Source organism: Terrapene carolina, unplaced genomic scaffold (assembly GCF_002925995.2).
Source record: "Terrapene carolina triunguis isolate 2854851 unplaced genomic scaffold, T_m_triunguis-2.0 Scaffold69, whole genome shotgun sequence".
Taxonomy (NCBI): domain Eukaryota; kingdom Metazoa; phylum Chordata; order Testudines; family Emydidae; genus Terrapene; species Terrapene triunguis.
In genome coordinates, this window is record NW_020664420.1 from 19,972,447 (window position 1) to 19,991,587 (window position 19,141).

General features: G+C 43.8%; 1 protein-coding gene across 1 annotated transcript in view; it reads left to right on the forward strand.

Moving 5' to 3' along the window:
• The window catches only part of EGFLAM (EGF like, fibronectin type III and laminin G domains), a 128,774-nt gene that overhangs the window by 78,800 nt on the left and 30,833 nt on the right, over positions 1–19,141 (forward strand). Inside the window, exons 10-15 of the mRNA XM_024198983.2 lie at positions 2,648–2,748; positions 4,177–4,277; positions 5,400–5,544; positions 7,754–7,943; positions 14,965–15,090; positions 15,694–15,937. Of these exons, the coding sequence (XP_024054751.2) occupies positions 2,648–2,748; positions 4,177–4,277; positions 5,400–5,544; positions 7,754–7,943; positions 14,965–15,090; positions 15,694–15,937 (907 nt within the window). The remainder of the gene's footprint in view (positions 1–2,647; positions 2,749–4,176; positions 4,278–5,399; positions 5,545–7,753; positions 7,944–14,964; positions 15,091–15,693; positions 15,938–19,141) is intronic.

Sequence of the window (19,141 nt, forward strand, 5' to 3'; positions counted from 1 at the left end):
CAATGCATTAATTAGGCTGATGCTACAGAACTTTTTTATACTTAACAGTCCTCGTTAGAGTCACAATTCATCCAGTGAACCCTTTTTATGGTCAGTACCTCTTGGGGATGAGTTTTCATCAGTTAATTCATTTGTGCTATACCCTCACTCATTTTTCTATAACAAGCTTTGTTAGTAGTGTTATTGTAGCCATATCTGTCCCAGATATTGTAGCCGTATCTGTCCCAGAGAGACAAGCTGGGTGAGGTAATATCTCTTATTGGACTAACTTCTGTTGGTGAGAGAGACATGCTTTCAAGCTTACACAGAGCTCTTCTTCAGGTCTGGGAAATGTACTCGGAACATCACAGTGAGATATAGATTGTTTAGCATAAGCAATTAACAAATATTTCAAGTAACCATTCAAAGTGAAGTGGCCCGATAACACTCCTCCAGTCATAGGGGAAAGGAAAAAACACCATATCACCTGTGAGTGAACACTGTTCACGAAGTGATCATTCCATATCTGACCTATCAGCCTGATCGGGGGGGTGGGGTATCTTGTGGTGAGCAGAGGAGTGAGGAGGGACCGGGCGGATGAGGAGGCAAGCGGCGGGCAGGCGGGGGATGAGGAGGTGAGCACAGGGGATCTTGCAGTGATCTGCGGGGGTGAGGAGGGACTCGGCAAGTGGCGATTCCAAGCGGGGAGGGGGCGGGGCCTGGGGCAGAACGGAGGCGGGGCCTGGAAGGAGTGTGGGCAGGGCTGCAGGTGGAAGAGGTGGGATGGGGGCTAGCCTCCCCCATGGGAAGCTTCACCCGCTGCCTATGCCTATCAGACATCATCCTCAAAGGACACCTGCACAACATTTTCAAAAGATGAACCGGGGAGCTTAAATTCATAACTTTGCTAGACATTAAAAATCATGGATTGGATAGAGACAGTGGATTTATGGCATATAACAACAATCTATAACATGCCAATAATCCCCTCCTTCCCCCTCTGTCTTTCCCCCACACACACTTTCCCCATTATGACTAGAGGGGTGTTAATGGACCTTCCCTTGAAATAAGTGTTAACTATTTATGCTAAACAATCTGTTAAACCTCCTATTTAGCTGGTACACTCCTGAGTACATTTCCCAGACCTGAAGAAGAGCTCTGTGTAACCTCAAAAGCTGGTCTCTCTCACCAATAGTAGTTGGTCCAATAAAAGATATTACCTCACCCAGCTTGGCTCTCTAAAGAAGAAGTCCCCAGACTGTGAGGCACACCCCCCTAGAGGTGCATGGAGGAACATTCGGGGGTGCGTAGTAGGACCCAGGCCAGCCCCCATGGCGGGCAGGGAGGGAGTGCCACCCAGCCCTGTGCAGCACCCAGCTCCGCCCACGGCCCCGGCTCCCAGCTCCGTGCCTGGCCCCACCTCCAGCTTCAGCCCCCAACCATGGCCCAGCCGCAGCTCCACACCTGGTCCCAGCCTCAGCCCCTGGTTGCATCTCCATTCCCTGCCCCAGCCCTGCTCCCAGCCCCAGCCCTGCCCCAGCCTTGGCCTCCTTACCCCTGTCCATGTCCTCCCCCTCCCAGCCCCAGACCTGGGAGCCGTGACCCCACTCCCGGCTCCAGATGTGTGTGTGTGTGGGGGGGCCCAGACAGGGGTAAGGGGGGATGCGACCCTGAAAAGTTTGGGGACCAATGCTCTAAAGCTCTGTTAGCATCAGTCTAAGCTTTATTTTGTTTCTTTGCAGTGCAGCTGTAAAAGTAACTGTACTTGTGTACAAATGGAAAGGCAAAATCACCCCGAACACAAGTAATAGAGAAAGGTTAGAACCTCCATCCTTCCTACTTCATTAGGTTTATATCTGATTCAGAGATAATTAGTCACATCCTGAGCTGTGGCTGAGGCATCCTTGATGCTCCTCAGGACCAGAACGTACAAAGGTGTCTTTAAGCCTTCTTTGTGTTCTTCCCAATCATGGGGCTGTCCTGCGCCTGGCTGACCTTCTGACATAAGCTAGGGAAGCAAGAAGGCTGATTTGCCAGCGGCCAACAGCCCTAAGGGACCATTATAGCAACCAATGATTGCCAGGGCATAGGCTGCCCTGGCCATACACTCTAAAGTGGCCACAGAGAGGAGGTGGTAATGTGGAAGCTGTTATACCCACTCTAAGCCACCTAAGGATTCTCTGGTGGCTAAGTACATCAGCTTTACAGCAGCTTTGCACAACAAAGCTGACCTAATGCAGCCTGGAATCTGACTCAATGTGTATTTCTCACATATGTTCTCTTCCCTGAGGAAAAAAATGCCTTGCTGTCTGTCTCTGTGTGAAACATTTTCCTAAATCAAGATGAATCACCAAGGACCAAATTCTGCTTTCAGTTACATCAGAAAACCTAGTGATGCCACTGATGAAACTGTTGAGCAGAATTTTCCCATGAGTATGCTGTTTCTGTGCAAGTTCAGCAGATCCTCTGGAACAAGGGAATTAGCTCTGAAAGGTAGTAGGAGGAGAAAGCAGTAGGTTAACTGATTGTTGGCTATTGCTGACTAATAGTTGTCTCTGGAGGAACTCAGTCTTGTGTTTTTGCCTGATGTTATCTGGTGCTAAATGTGCATATTGATTTTATATTTGAACACATTGCTAAACAACATGCTCTTATCTTTGCCTTTCAGATATTATTATCCAGTATCCTCAGTTCTCTGGCTACTCATACATCACCTTTGAACCACTGAAAAATTCCTATCAAACATTCCAAATTACCCTTGAATTCAGGGTAAGTTTAAGCAGTCCAGAACTCACAAAGCATTTTTAAATTGTATTCACTTCCATTAGTGTAAAGAAGGAACAATAGAAGAGTGAGTAGCTTCAAACGCCTGTGCTGCAAGCTAGATATTGCAGTGAGTTAATCCATAGCCCTCACCTCTGGAAATCTGGATTCGCATCCCAAAAGAGAAAATAAATGTGATAGTCTCAGCGAAGATGTTTGTCCATACTCCTGGTAGTCTTTTTTTTAGGGAAGGTCCTGGAAATGGCAGTGTTGAGGGATTGCAGGTTAGCACTGACTTACTGTGACAGAGCTATACGAGTGAACTTTAGACTGCATTATGTTTGGAATTTTTGTAAATGTCTATCTGTTCAGCAGTGGCACACATATAAACTAATTAAGTACCTCTGAACTTCCTGTTTCATAGATAAGCAGATGTCCCTCATGTTTTACAGCATACACTGATCATCTTCAGAGACGAGGAAGTTATTTTTTCCTTCTTCCACCAGGCGTAATATCATTATGATTATTTTCTTCCTCTGAAACACTAGATACTGGACTAGTTAGATCAGTGGTCTGATCTGATAGTGTAATTTCTGTGTTCACTTGCATTCATGCTATTTATTACAGGCAGAGCTGATAGCCTGTGATTAAGGTTGCCCAACACTTTCCATGAATAAACCAGAGTTTGTATACCTGCTCCTTTGCAATATGATAGTTAGTATACAGAGAAGAGGTGGCCTAAAATCTGAACCATTTTCCAATAAAATCCTAATAGTGGATGCCTATCAAATATATGATTTGGTATTGACCCACTTCTAATTTTGACTCTGCAAGAAAAAATTCCATCCAACAATGGTGTTTCAAACCAATATCACTACCCCCCGTTTGTCCCCCTCTCTGAGAAAACAGTTCCTGGTTCCTGCACTAGTACTTCCATTAGTGCATTTACTTTATAGCCAGATTTCAGAGTGGTAGCCATGTATCAGCAAAAACAACAAGGAGTCCTTGTGGCACCTTAGAGACTAACACATTTATTTGGGCATAAGCTTTTGTGGGCTAGAACCCACTTCATCAGATGCATGGAGTGGAAAATACAGGTATATGGAATTTATACAGGTTTAAATACATGAAAAGATGGGAGTTGCCTTAGGCCATTCTCATTTCCACTACAAAGGTTATTTTTCCTCCCTTGGTATCATACTGTTAATTGAATTGTCTTGTTAGACTGACGTCACACTTGGTAAGACAACTCCCATCTTTTTATTTGTACCCGCTCTTGTATTTTCCACTCCATGCATCTGATGAAGTGGGTTCTAGCCCCTGAAAGCTCATGCCCAAATAAATTTGTTAGTCTCTAAGGTGCCACAAGGACTCCTCGTTGTTTATAGCCAGGAGGTGGAGACTGACTTGTGCATGTTGATACTGTGATCGCAGGCTGAAGCAGAAGACGGTTTGCTGCTGTACTGTGGAGAGAATGAGCATGGTCGTGGTGATTTTATGTCACTGGCGATAATCCGACGCAACATCCAGTTCAGGTAATGGATCTACTGCCTTTCCATGGGTGAGCTCCTCACCCATTCCAGTCCTTGTGTGCAGTGAAAAGGGGCCCTTAAATGCTCTGCAGCCACCAAGCAGAGTATTCCCCCAGCTCAGGCACTGAGGAAGTCAGCCACAAGGCTGCCTCCTGAGGATTCCTTCACAAAGTGAACGTTATTATTTCTTAGCAAGGTCAGAAATGCCTGCAGTCCACTAGCACTATGCTAGCACTGTAGCTAGGTGTATACAATTAGTTAGTTTGCTTTATAAATAAGGGAACCCCAAGAACATTTTCAGAACAAAGGAGATGCAGCTAACCCAGGTGTCTAGTGGTAGGACAATGTGTTACTCTGCAGGAATCAAGTTTGGGACTGGAACTCGGTACCACATCACTGATCTGGTAGGAGCTTGAGGAGCTTTAAAGGAAACGGAGAAAAAGAGTCTCACATTGCTCTAGTGACTGTATAGGATCATCTTAAAGGATATCTGGAGAGACTTCCATCTGGCGCCTATTAACCGGAATGGTGATTGCTATAAAGATGGGGGGAAACAAAAGGGAATGATGTGTCCTAACCCTATTTCTGGTCTACCTCAACCTGACCCATATAGTGGAGACAAAGCAAAGAAAATAGCATGCTTTGTGCACATTCAGCTTTGCTGCTGTTGAGGCCTCCTTGTCAATCAGTACCAACCAATCTGAGTTTCATATAGAATCCCAGTATTATTGCTTTAGCTCCAGCTCTCACCAGGGAGCTAGGAAAATTCCCAAGAGAAATTACTGTGATAGCAGCAACTCAAATTCTAATACGCTGCATCTTGAAACCATTTCAGAAAGTTGGCAGGCTTTGCAATATACTTTATATTGCCAGAGGATGCAAAGTCTCCTACATGGAAGAAGGAAACAGAGTAAAGAAAGTTTAAAATTTGAAAAGATATTTTATCTGCACTAAAACAGACTAGATATAGATCAGTTGTCTGAGTGTTTTTATGTCGCTCTTTAATGTAAAAGGAGAAAGAGAGGCTCTGATAAGAGAAGGCCCCCTTCTTAGTCAAAAAACAAGGTTAGGTTGTTTGTTTAATGCAAAATTGTCACTTTTGTGCTCATTGTCTGGCTCTTGCAGGTTCAATTGTGGGACGGGAGTTGCAGTCATTATGAGTGAAAGCAAAATCAAACTGGGCAACTGGCACAGTATCACTGTGTTCAGAGATGGGCTGAACGGCTGGCTCCGGCTGGATAACGACACACCAGTCACAGGTAAATCTCAGGTAAGTGATCAGGTTCCTAATGCTCAGCCTTGGCTCTCTGCAGACTGATGGCATTTCTTCCCAACAGGGAGTGTGTTATAATAGATCAGATTAAATTTGTGTGTCTTTATTAGGGATGGGACAGTTGCATGAACCAGAACCAATTTTAGCAGATTTATAGTCACATAAATCAAACTGAATATTTAAAAAGGCTTGGTTTCCTCACTGCACTTTCCCATTGTCCAGCAATCCTCCAGCCACCCTTCCTAGCCCCAGATGTGTTCTCCTTTCCAATATCTAGCAGAGCGTACTGTTGCTCTCCCCAATTCCTTGCCTTGCCTCCCATATCTGCTCCCCCCTGCTGCCTAGTCCAGATAAAAAAAATACCCCTCTCTCTCTCGCACATGCACACATCCCACCTCACCCTCCGGGCCTGGTCTATCCTTAAAAGTTAGGTTGACATAGCCACAGTGCTCAGTTGTGTGAAAAATTCCCACCCTGAGCACCATAGTTTAGCCAACTAACCACCAGTGTTGACGCAACGAGAATTCTTCCATCAGCCTAGCTACTGCTGCTTGGAGAAGTGGATTACCTACAGTGACAGAATAACCCCTTCTGTCACTATAGGAAGCGTCTATGCCACAGCACTACCATGGCACAGCTGCAGCACCATAACTATGTAGCACCCGTAGTGCAGACAGGGCCCCAGAGACATATACAAATGCGCATGTGTAATGACACAAGGGCATCAAAGACAAAAGATCTGAATAATATTTTCATTAAATAAAATTAAAAATAGAGATGGTGGAAAACTGTAGAAACACTGGTTCACTGTAAAAGGGAAAATACTAAAACATCTAAGAATGAACCGAAAAGAAAAACAAAGAAAAATAAAATTAATAATAGGCTATGAACAGTTGTCATGCAGTTAGAGACACAGTGCCAGAATCTGCCCTGAGGCCTCATTTAACTCCAATGATTTCATGGGGCACAGCCAATATAAATATTATAAATGAAGATACACCTCTACCCCGATATAACGTGACCCGATATAACACGAATTCGGATATAACGCGGTAAAGCAGCGCTCCGGGGGGAGGGGGCTGCGCACTCCGGCGGATCAAAGCAAGTTCGATATAACGCGGTTTCACCTATAACGCGGTAAGATTTTTTGGCTCCCGAGGACAGTGTTATATCGGGGTAGAGGTGTACCTTCACTTGATCCCCTGTGACCTGAGGAGAGAACAGAAGGAAAATAATTAGTGGAGAATTGCCAATAACTCAGCTCCTGTTACTTCCACTACCCCCAGGACAACCACTACTAGCCCCCACCGTCACCCCCTGAAAATGGAATGGTTTTGATTTGGCTCTAGAGGTTATATCACTAGATTTGGCTTTAGACATTTATTTACAGACTCTAAAGATAGTATTTAAAATAAAAGACCCAAAGGCACTGGTTACACTTAAAAGTTGTGCACTTTAACTATGCTGGCATAATTGAAGCAGTGAACCCCCCGCCTAAGTGTAGTGCAATTATACTGGTTATGCAAGTGCTTATGACAGTATGATTTATTCTTATAGGGGAACCAAAATAAGATGTACTGCTGTAAAGCACCTTATCCCGGCATAACTGCATCTGCACTAGGGCTCTTACTGACATAACTTTGTCATAAAAAAAAAAAATCACACGCCTTTCCAACATAGATATGCCAGTAAAACTTTAAGTTGAGTCCTGGCCTAAAGAAAACAAAAGATGTAGAATAAATTTAGCCTTGGCATAAATGGGTGTAATTCCACTGAAATCTGTCCTTTTAACTCTAGGGCTCAGTGCTGTCCAAGACACAAATATTAAGTTACTCTGGACCCCACAGAGCCTACAAATGAAAACACAAACATAGGAAAACAAGTTATACTGGGAAGCGCAAAGGAAGGACAGACATGCTCTCATAATCAAATGATTCATTAATTTTGTTTACATTAGTAGATCCATAACATCAAGATAAGAAATAGGCATAAAAGTAAATGTTTAGTCTGATAATATTTTGGGAGGAGGAATGGTGGGAGAGAATTACTAATGGACAACCTAGTTTTCCTCAAAGGCCTCTTTTTCTTCATTGAGGGGAAAAAAACTGATCATGACTGCATGGCTTAATTATTTTGTCTTCATTAGTCTATCATAGAATATAACATGTTATTTAAAATAGTTAAACAGCTCTGTTTTACCTTGTAGGGCCAATATAGTAAAATTACCTTCCGGACTCCTTTCTATCTTGGTGGTGCTCCTAGTGCATACTGGTTGGTCAGAGCAGCAGGAACCAACCGTGGCTTTCAGGGCTGCGTTCAGTCACTCATTGTCAATGGGAAGATAGTTGACATGAGACCCTGGCCACTAGGGAAGGCTTTAAGTGGTGCTGATGTAGGTAAGTGCAATGTTATGGGGTCCTTTATCAATGTTAAACAAGAATAATAGGGTTATTTTCTACCAATTGAAAAATGAAACAATTGTGTTCAGAGTTTGGTTGGGGAGAGTGGGGGATAGGTCTGTATATTTTGTATAGTATTTCTCTAGACTCTGTAAAGGATTTTGAGTTTGTATTTCAAACACTCAGTGAAGACAAGCTCTCAACAAAGCATGCTGATTGTTGGCCTGGGCACATCATTAGTAATTGCCCCAGGGAAAGTGGGAGCTCCCATGGGCGAATTTCAGATCCATGACAGAATTTCTTGGCATGATAAAGGACTCTTCTTCCCAAATGAGGCCCCAGAGCCCAGCGGTTCTCAGACTGGGGTCAGCAGACCCCTGGGGGTCCGCAAGGGTACTCCAGGGGGTCCGCAAGGGTACTCCAGGGGGTCCGTGAGTCATGTTCGGGGCCGCCGCCCCCTCTGATCAACTCCTCCTCCTCCCTCCCAGTGCCTCCTGCACACCACGGAACAGCTGTTCCGTGGTGTGCAGGAGGTGCTGGGTGGGAGGGGGAGGAGCAGGGATGGGGCGCACTTGGGGGAGGGGGCAGAAAGAGGCGGGGAAGAGGAGGGGCAGGAGTGGAGCGGGGCCAGGGAGAGGTGGGGTGGGGTGGAGCCTTGAGGAAAGGGGTGGAGTGGGGGTAGGGCCTGGGGCTGAGTGGTGGTTGAGCACCCACAGGGAAAATTACCAGAGATCACCCCCAATTCCAATAAGGACTCTGATAGGATTCAGTCCTTGAAATTCCACCAAGGGGTTCTTCTGTCATCACAAATTCATAACAGCTTTTTGCTCAGAACATGAACCCTTATGCATAGGTTAGCCTTTCCTTTATGCAGACTGCAACTTTGATCTGCAGAGACCATGAATAGGTTATCAGCCAGACAATGGTTATCTCTTCAGGGAATAGCTGCAAAAGATTGGGTGCAGAGGTGGGAATCTGTATTCCCCTCTTCCCCTTGTACTTCCTAGGGAAATCCATATATCTTTGTCCAGAAGTTCCTTCTTGTGTGGCACATTGTTTAAAATAGTCCTTTGATGCCTATAACACTTACATAGGCCACATCTTCCATCTAGAGAACTTACATACAATCCCCACAATGATACATCAATTTTGCCTTTATAATACAATGGACCCTAAAGCTATTTAAACCTAATTCAGTAAAGTCTTCCAAAAATATTGCAGGAAATTGACATGTCTGTCACACTTACAATCTAAACAGAACAGGTGATTTGCCCAGGGTCACACAGTGAGTCAGTGACAAAGGCAGGAACAGAACCCATACATCCTGACTGTCCTGTGCTTCAGCCACAAAGTCATCTTTCTTCTCTTTTGTAGTTTTGCAGTCCAAATCCCAGTACAGCAGTGATCAGTATGAAACTTATTAACAACTGCTCTGTATTCTCTGGATAAAATGACCAGACTTCTGTGCCATATAAGAAAGGAACAGATTGACGCAGAAACCGAACACTGAAAAAAATAAGGTTTTGTAAGCACAGAGAGTAATTTCACGATAGCGTGAGAATCTATGGAAAACAGCTTAAAACCTTTCTAAGGTTCCCTGATCCCTAATCTCTAGGGCCTCTTGGGTCCCAACTACAGTCATTCCCAGCCATGTGCCCTCCGCACACTGTTGCATTAACAATCAACATCAACTAAAATAAATGCTGGATTTTTCCATGTGTGACCTGAAGCTGAAAGATAGAACCATACTGTGTGTTACATTGCTCCTCACAATTGCAGAGCTTGCTGTGGACCATGTACCATGGAAGCTTTGCAAACAGTATAGAAAATGACTTAAAACTGTACATAATATAAACTGGAATTACCCATTCAAGTCTTTTAGCTTTTCTGGTAACTGACCTTCCATTCTATTCTGCTTATATTGGGTGTAAATCAGGGACCACAAAACGGAAAAAAAGAAAAGAGAGACCTGTCCCGTGTATAAATCAGTCCTACTGGTGGGATTATGAATCCCACATAGAACTGTAAATCAAAGTGCTGGCAAAGGAGGAAGGGCAGACACCTTTAGTACTACATATTCCTGCTGAAGCTCCCTTCTTTCTCTTTGCCACTATGAGGGTCCCATGCCCTGGGATTTGATGTAGGGATGAGATGCAGGAAGGGAAGCTTGACTTTTCAGTCAATACTGAACTGAAAAATGGAATACCTCAGTGTCACTCGGGGGGTGGGGGAGAGGGGTTGCGCAGGATCATAGAACCATAGGGTTAGAAGGGACCACATGGGTCATCTAGTCTAACCGCCGGGCAAGATGCAGGATTTGTGGATGGACCTTAGAAACTGAGAATGCGCTGGCTGAAACAAAAGCTGTCTCTTCACCTTAATCACTGAGAATGTGTCAATCTGGAACTTCTACCATTAATTTTAAAAAATGTATTGTCCTTTATCTCAAAGATTTTGCTTAAATTTGCTGCTCATGAAAGTGCAAAATTAACAGCAATGACCACCACTACACTAGACGTAGTACAGATGGGTGTTGTGTTGTGTAGGTTTCTACTTACATCTCTGCCCATATCAGGGCCGGCTCCAGGCACCAGTGAAGGAAACAGGTGCTTGGGGCGGCCAACAGAAAGGGGGGGCGGCATGTCCGGGTCTTTGGCGGCAATTCAGCGGCGGGTCCCTCAGTCCCTCTCTTCCTCTTTGAGCTGCCGCCAAAGTGCCACCGATTGGCTGTTGTTGTTTTTTCTTTGCTGCTTGGGGCGGCAAAAAAGCTGGAGCCAGCCCCGGCCCATGTCTCTCTGGTAACCTGCAACACCCTCCTAATACAGTACTGGTGCTCTCCTCCCAAGCAGGGATTTCCAGTAGCACTTTCCAGGGCCAGTCCCAAAGATGTCAAAGCCTGACATTTAAATGTAGTCCTCTGTTAATAATTCATGAGACCACAGATTCATTAGTATATTGTTGAATTAGGGAAGGGACGGTACTGGCCATGTTTAGTTTGGGTCTTTGTGTTGAGGCCTGAAATATTCCACGGTGATAATGATGTTGATCAGTGAACAGATGGGGTAGGAAGAGGTCATCAGTTGCTGACATCTGTTCTGAGAGGTCTGTTTATTGGATTATTGGATTTTTCTTTATGAAGCTTGATAAGTGAATTCAGTCTATCTGGCCTTTCTTGCCTCGGTGTGTTGCTGGACCTCTTTTTCACTCCTTTGGATTTATCACAAGCTGCTGTTTATATTGTGGTAGAGCATAAGGGTCCCTATCAGGAACAGACCCACTGTGCAAGCACAAAAAGATGGTCCCTGCCCCATTGAGCTGACAATCTGGGTAGCTAGTGAGGGTTGGTATAAATTGTTGCATAACTTGTCCCTCTTTAGCATCATGATGGGGATGAGTTACATTCTGCTGGCATAACTCAGGGCCCCCTGGTAATGCAAAGTCCCCTGGAAGGGGTGCCCAGAAGAGTCTGGCCAGGGCAGCCAAAGGAGAAGGCAGTGGAACTTTCATTCCCTAGTGTGGCCTCTGCAAGAGATGGCTCCTATGGAACTCCAGTCACAGTTTTAACGTTCTCCTGCCCCAGTGGGAGCCATGCGGGGAAGGAAGCAATGCGTACGCCGTTTGGGACAGTCTCGTGTAGGAAGGACGCAATGCAGACTCTGCTCACTGTCTCCATGGGAGAATTTCCCTGGTGCACAGCAGGCCTTCATAAAGCCTGATGTTTTACTAGCAGTTTTCCCCAGGTCACAAACTCATAGAGAGCTGACGTGTAATTTGGAATCCCCCCGGGTGGAATTCTTTGGGTGAAACGCTTTGAAATCAATGCGAGCTTTACCATTGACTTCTCTGGGGCCAGGATTTCATCCCGTCTCAGAGATGTGTTCCTCTGAAAAACATCTGCATCCAGGTGCACAGACCACTGAGTCTTGGTCTGAGCTACAAACCTAGGTTGATAACTATGTTGCTCAGGGGTGTGGATTTTCTGAGTGACACCATTGTATTGTCCTAACTCCCAGTGCAGACAGCGCTATGTTGACAGGAGGGCTTCTCCCATCGACATAGCTACCGCCTGTCAAGGAGATGGAGTAACTGTACTGCTGGGAGAAGCTGCAGCACTGTTAGTGTAGACAAGCCTTGAGAGTGAACGCTCTGGAAGCGCTACACTGCTACATCATATATATTTGCAGATGACTCCATAGTCTATCAGAAAACTCATATCCTTATGATTAAGAAACAAAAGTAGAATCTAGCAGTTAGAGAACCATACTGGAACCCATGACGTCTGGGTTCCATCTGTGACTTTGCCATTCACTGGTTGCCTCAGTTTCCCCATCTCTAAAATAGGCCTTGTACTATTCACCTCCATCATGATGCTGCTATGATTATTAGTGATAAGTGGGGAGAGAGCCTCAAAGTATAGGTTTCCTAGTAGTAGACGTGTTAGTCTGTATCAGCAAAAAGAATGAGGAGTACTTGTGGCACCTTAGAGACTAACAAATTTATTTGGGCATAAGCTTTCGTGGGCTAAACCCCACTTCATCGGATGCATGCAGTGGAAAATACAGAAGGAAGATATATATATACAGAGAACATGAAAAAATGGGTGTTGCCATACCAGCTATAACGAGACTAATCAATAGCCCATCTTAATTGATAGCCCCCCTTCATTGATTAGTCTCGTTATGGCTGCTATGGCAACACCCATTTTTTCATGTTCTCTGTGTATATATATCTTCCTCCTGTATTTTCCACTGCATGCATCCGATGAAGTGGGTTTTAGCCCACGAAAGCGTATGCCCAAATAAATCTGCTAGTCTCTAAGGTTATGTCTACACTACCCGCCGGATCAGCGGGCAGCGATCGATCCAGCGGGGATCGATTTATTGCGTCTAGACACGATAAATCGACCCCGAGCCCTCTCCCGTCGACTCCTGCACTCCAGCGCCACGAGAGGTGCAAGCAGAGTCAACGGGAGGCGGCAGCAGTCGACTCTCTGTGGTGAAGACACTACGGTAAGTTGATCTAAGTACATCGACTTCAGCTATGTTATTCACATAGCTGAAGTTGCGTAATTTAGATCGATCCCCCCCAGCCCCCCCCCAGTGTGGACCAGGGCTAAAGTGCCACAAGTACTCCTCGGTCTTTTTTCAAAGTATAGGTGCTTTGTGTGTGCAAGTGTTATTTAAACCCACAACAGTGGATTATATTCAGATGACAAACAGTACCGCAGGATTCCCACTCTTATCCAGCCCCCCTTTACCATCGTTGACAGCTGTTTGTGAGAGATGAAGGAGAATAATTAGCATTGCAAGAACAGCTGCTCACACAGCTGGCTGGCAGGGGACGCATTTTGTAGGGTAATTGTCTCTCTTCACCTGGACGTGGAATTCATCCTGTCCCTGAGGAGATGTGTCCACATGGGTTCTGTCTTTAACCTGTCCTCTGGTCGGGTGCGTCATACTTTGTGCTATGAATAGTGTAATCAGGCCATCACTTGGTACATTAAAAACTAGGCTTGATGAAACACTTATAAATGTACAATAGGGAACAATTCTGCACTGTCAGGGAGAGGGACAAAATGACCTAATAGACCTTTTTCCATCTCTAACTTCTGTGACATTGTGATCCAAAGGTTATATTCCAGGTTGTATAGCACAGTGGTCTTCTTGTTCGTGTAACAGGACAAAACAATTAATCAACTCTGGTTGAAATGACTGGCTGAATTGAAGATAAAATTGAAGTTTATCATGTGTTAAATCTCTACAGAAGTTCTTTCCCTGCTGTTCTTTACACACTGAATGAATGTAAGATAGGAAATCAAACTCAGAGTTTGAACTTCACTCATGCCAGGACCCCACTGAGGTTTTGCAGTGCCCTGTGCAGTAGATTAAATATTTCTGCCTGATGCTCCTCTCCCTTTTTAAAAAAAGGGTTCCTCTTGTCAATAGCAGGTTTGCCAAACTTTGCTCAGTCACCCCAGATAATACAACTGCTCCCTGCTTGTCAGTTCTGACTCTGTTTCCTACTCACCCTTATGCATGTTTCTTGTCTGAGCGATCCAATCTGTAATCTGCGGTAAATCACTCTGAAAATACTCACTTGGAGCGCCCTCTATATACATACCCCACCTCCAGGAATATGTTTGAAGTGTAAATTTGTTCTCCTTCACCATTTTGTAGCACTTTACCCCTTTAAAACATAAGCAATGTGCTTACACTCACACATGGCGCATGTGTTGATCTGGGCCTTGTTAACTTATATGTACAATTTATTCCTGTACACTAGGGGGGAAATGATTTAAATAAACAATAATACAATTTAAAATAAAAATATCTGAGTTAACTGGTACTTTATACACTGACTGAGAAGGAAATAAAAAAAATCCTTCCTTCTATGACAGTTTTGATATTGTTGCCTCGGGGCACCTTTCTGTACTGTAGACATCATATGCCAGTGTGGTGGAAATGGTGATTAGAAAGCCCATATGTTGGTAATATGGATCCCCTGCAGTGCAGACAGAACAGTTAACAACTACATGCTGGTTAATAAGCTTAGATGCTGCTGCTTAACACATTCAGCGCTTACCATACTGTCCCCAAACTTTGAATGAACAAAGCAGCACTTAAGATAATTGAGGTTAAACAAATCAGCATGTTTGTAATGTAAACAATCGGGTGACACATGGAGATTCTAAAATACACATTCGTGAGAACAACAAAGATGCTACTGAGGGTAGGCAAAACCCAGTCATCTAGTGAGTGGTTATACTGTAAAAAAAAATCCTGTGAGTTGTTATTTGGTTAGTTCTCATTTCTACCATTTTTAAATCATCTTTATGATGCAGTGTAAAATCAATGCTGAAATCAACCACTTAGCCTAAAATCTGCTTTGTAGTTTTGCAGATTGAGAGAGAATTCTGTTTACTTAAGAAAGCAAATTGCATTTGTTTATAACAAGCAAGCAGCCCGCTAAATCCTCTTGGATTAACTGGTATGGTATGACATTCTGGCTCTGAGTTTAGGTGAATGCAGCAGTGGAATCTGCGATGAGGCTTCCTGTATTAACAGCGGTACCTGCACTGCAAGCCAAGCTGATTCATACGTGTGCCTTTGCCCTCTTGGATTTAAAGGTCGTCATTGTGAAGAAGGTGAGAGGACACCAGATGTGTTTTATTTCTGACTTACATGTTAGTCCTTGTTCAATACATTTTCTCAGTAGGATAAGACCACTTTGGATGTCATTGAACTGTCAGAAAACAGCCCGATTTGTTCCTTCTCCTGAAAAGCACATGCATATGCTGATAAGATGGTGATAGATGCCTTGTGTGCATGTTATGTTGTTTATTTTTATGGGCTAGAGTGCATGGATAAGCAGGTGAGACTCCATGTTCCCTTTGACCGCTGCGTGTGGATAGGGGAACGGTTGCAGTCCTTGTGCACTTCAGAGCACAGGGACTGCTCCTTCTTCACACTGCCTGCTGGGCAAGCAATTCTAAGGGATTGGGAGAAAACAGGGCCATGTTCCTGATGTTTCTCTATGCCTGACCAATAGAGCCGGGCTGTCTGAGGAAGGAAGTTCAGCAGCATGTTTATCCTGTGTGCCTGACAGCTGCAGAATGAATGGCAGGGCGTCTAGTGTGACAGTAGATTTAAATGCATAATGAAGAAAGCTGTCTGAAACTGGTTAGTGAGTTAGTCAGTTTCTTACCTTAGAGCCTAAGGTGACCTACTTATTTTTTCTGGACTTCCAGCATTTATCCTGTCCATACCTCAGTTCAATGAGTCGCTGAGGTCATTTGCTACAACACCCTGGCCGCTGGAACCACAGAACTACCTTTCCTTCATGGAGTTTGAGATGACATTTCGTCCAGATTCAGAGAATGGGGTCCTCTTGTACAGCTATGACACAGACAGCAAGGACTTCCTGTCTATTAACATGGTGGCCAGCTATGTGGAGTTCAGGTTTGATTGTGGTTCAGGAACAGCCATTATCAGGTAAATGTTATTTGTAATAGTTTTTCAAACAATGCCACAAGGAAGATATAGGAAAGGAATAGCCATGTTAGAGAGGCTACTGGTTTGTGTAATTATGTATTCACACTCCAACAAAATCCAGTGATGGGTACTTCTAGGGAAGGCATAGAAGCCATGTGTCTAACTGCAATACTATAACACGGGGCTATTTTTCCTTTTACCCTTATCCGGTGGTCTGAAGCTAGCAAGAGCATTGATAGCACTTATCATTTCATCCTACCCTGCAACTGCAGATGTTATTCTTATACAGATAGAGAAAATACTTTAAAAATATTATTTTATCACAAGAAATTAAGGAATAATATATAATGAAACAGTAGATATTTTACAGTAATCTTTAGCAATAGCCTAATATGCAGCAATAATGTACGCAAAGATGTGAGTAATATAGTATATTGCCTGTGGCCATTCATTATATATTGTATGTTTCCTGTGTTCATAGGAAATGTTAGTCATACTAGAGGCTGTGAAATATACTGATTTTCACTGTGGGAGGGCCTGAGTGCATACATTCAGATAACATCTTGCAGTCTCTATCTTCTATATGTAATCCATACTACAGATACATATTGAAAGAAATTATGATTTGTTTACCCCAAATAGTATTTTTACTGCTTAAAAACACTTTGGGCCAAATTCTAACTCAGATAGATGGATGCACTTCCCATCAGGAGTTGTACATGTGTATATGAGAGTGGAATTTGGCTTTTTACGTTAAAAAAAAACAGAGAGGGAGAAAGAAATTAATATTTGAATTTCAAATAAATTGAGGAAAAATACAAGTTGTTATGATTGCTGAACAAAGGAAAATTGGTCAACCTGATGGTAAGCTTACTTGAAAACAATCAAAGCTATCCCAAAGAGTGATATCATACAATACGGAGTAATAATAAAGAGTAATTACATACAAATAACTGTGTTAAAAGGTTTGCAGGTTACAAAGTGAAGCACTCAAAGTAGGCGTTTAGGTTGTCCATGCTACCTTAGTTCTGCCACCTTGTGTGTATGCAGTTTTGATAGTCTTTGATTATATGATCACCTATTATTTTTTTCCTAAGGGATTCCTCCCTCATTCAGTGCACAGAATGGACAGGACATAGGGAATAGGCAGCTGTTCAATAAACATGATTACTTAAACGTGATTTATTTAGTGAGCAGTCCCTGCCTTATTTATCACACACCATCCAAAGCCTGTAACAAAAATAGAATTACTCATTTCATCACTGTACTTTGTTGGGCACTCATCATTATAGTATCTGAGTGCCACACAAACAATGAATATCTCTACAACATAAAGTAGGAGAACATTAGTATCTCAATTATACAGATTCGCTACACAACCCTGATGGATGGGGATCAGGAATCAAGGCTGTGAAAAATATAGTATGTGAGCAGGGCCGGCTCTGGCTTTTTGGCCACCCCAAGCAAAAAAGAAAAAAGAAAAAGAAAAAATGGGGCGGCCAGAACAGCAAAGCAGGGGAAAAAAACAACAACCTGCGGCGCAGCTGGAGCGCGGGTGCAGGGGGATCGGCTGGGGGAGGGAGCGGGTGGGAGAGAGAGAGAAGGGGGCGGCCAGGGCTACAGCAGGGGCGCTGCCACGTGGCCCCTCCCGCTGCGCCGCCTCCTGCCGCAAGGGCTCCGCTCCGGTCGGCGGGGAGGGAAGGAAGAGGACTGCCCTGCAGGGCGCTCTGGTTCTCCGCGCCGCTGCCCCCTACAGGGCGGCCAGAGCGGAACAAAAAAAAAAAAAAAGCGGTCGTGCCGCCCTAGGATTGGGCAGAATGCCGCCTCGAACAATCTGCCGCCCCAAGCACCAGCTTGCTCAGCTGGTGCCTGGAGCCGGCCCTGTATGTGAGCATGTAAGTAAAGACTGTATCATAAATGCACATGTGCAAGTGTTAGAGCATCTAAAAAAATGGTTTCAAGAATCTTTTATAATGGCAAGTGTTAGGCAACCTAAATGTATCATCAGATGCATGGAGTGGAAAATACAAGAGCAGGTATACATTAAAGAGCGATATAAAAAACACCCTAAATGTAGGGATTGCTACCAGCTCCTCATGTAATACTTAAGTCTTGGAGAGCACTATTCCTCCATAGATCTCAAAGATGAGGGAAGCAGCATTATACCCATTTTACTGATGGTGAAATAGGCTCAGAGAGCTCAGAGGTGACTTGCCCAAAGTCACACATTCAGTCAGTGCCAAAGCTGGGGATATGACTCATGTCTCCTGGCTACCTTGGCCATTGCACCATGCTGAAATGAGCTGCATCTAAATGTTATCATTATAATTAGGGATAGACGAGCTCGTCGCCACTTGGATGATGAGAGTTTAAAAGTTCATCTTGAAGGTGACTGAGTTTTGTGCTTTGCTTAGGCGACATGGAGAGCAAAGAAGCAGAATGCAGGCAGATAGCAACAGAGGGTGTAAAAGGAGGAGACCAAAAAATTGAATAGAAAATTAGGTGCAGGCTACCATTTTGTCAGCCTATCCTGTACCAGGATCCACTGTGCCCATGAGACTTCACGTGGACACAGATATTCACATTCCTGGATCTTAATGCAGGATCAGGAACCTAGACATGAGGGGAAGTGAGTCTATCCCTAACACATAGACAAGGATTCAATATAACTAGAAAAACAATTTAAAAAAACGACTCATCCTTGAGGAAAAAAGGGTTTAAATTATATCCAAAAGGGTTCACAAACTTGTACTAGTTTTGCAAACCCTGTGAATCCAAAAAATAAACTTGCAGTTCTGAAAATCTCAAACTCTGCAAGGTTCACTCATCCCTAATTAAAATTACAGTTTACAAAAGCAGGAGGGTTGGCATGATGATGACTTTTTCTGCAAAGGACAGAGAATACATATATTGTATCTTATTAAGTAGTCAGACTCATCTGGTTTCTTTATTACATATTGATTTATCCAAGGCATTAAACCCTATTACCCATTGATTTATCCAAGGTGATTAAACCCTAATGATCACTAAACAAGAAAAGGACAAAGGATGAATGACATTGCTTGGTGATGCTTTTTGGAGGGTTTGGTGTCATTGGCAGAAATGGGGTCCAAAGGCTTTGAGATATGATTTGGATTTGAACTGCTTTAACCTAAACTAGTAAAAATGACATTTCAAAGTAAAGGGAATGTCTATAGGACTTCA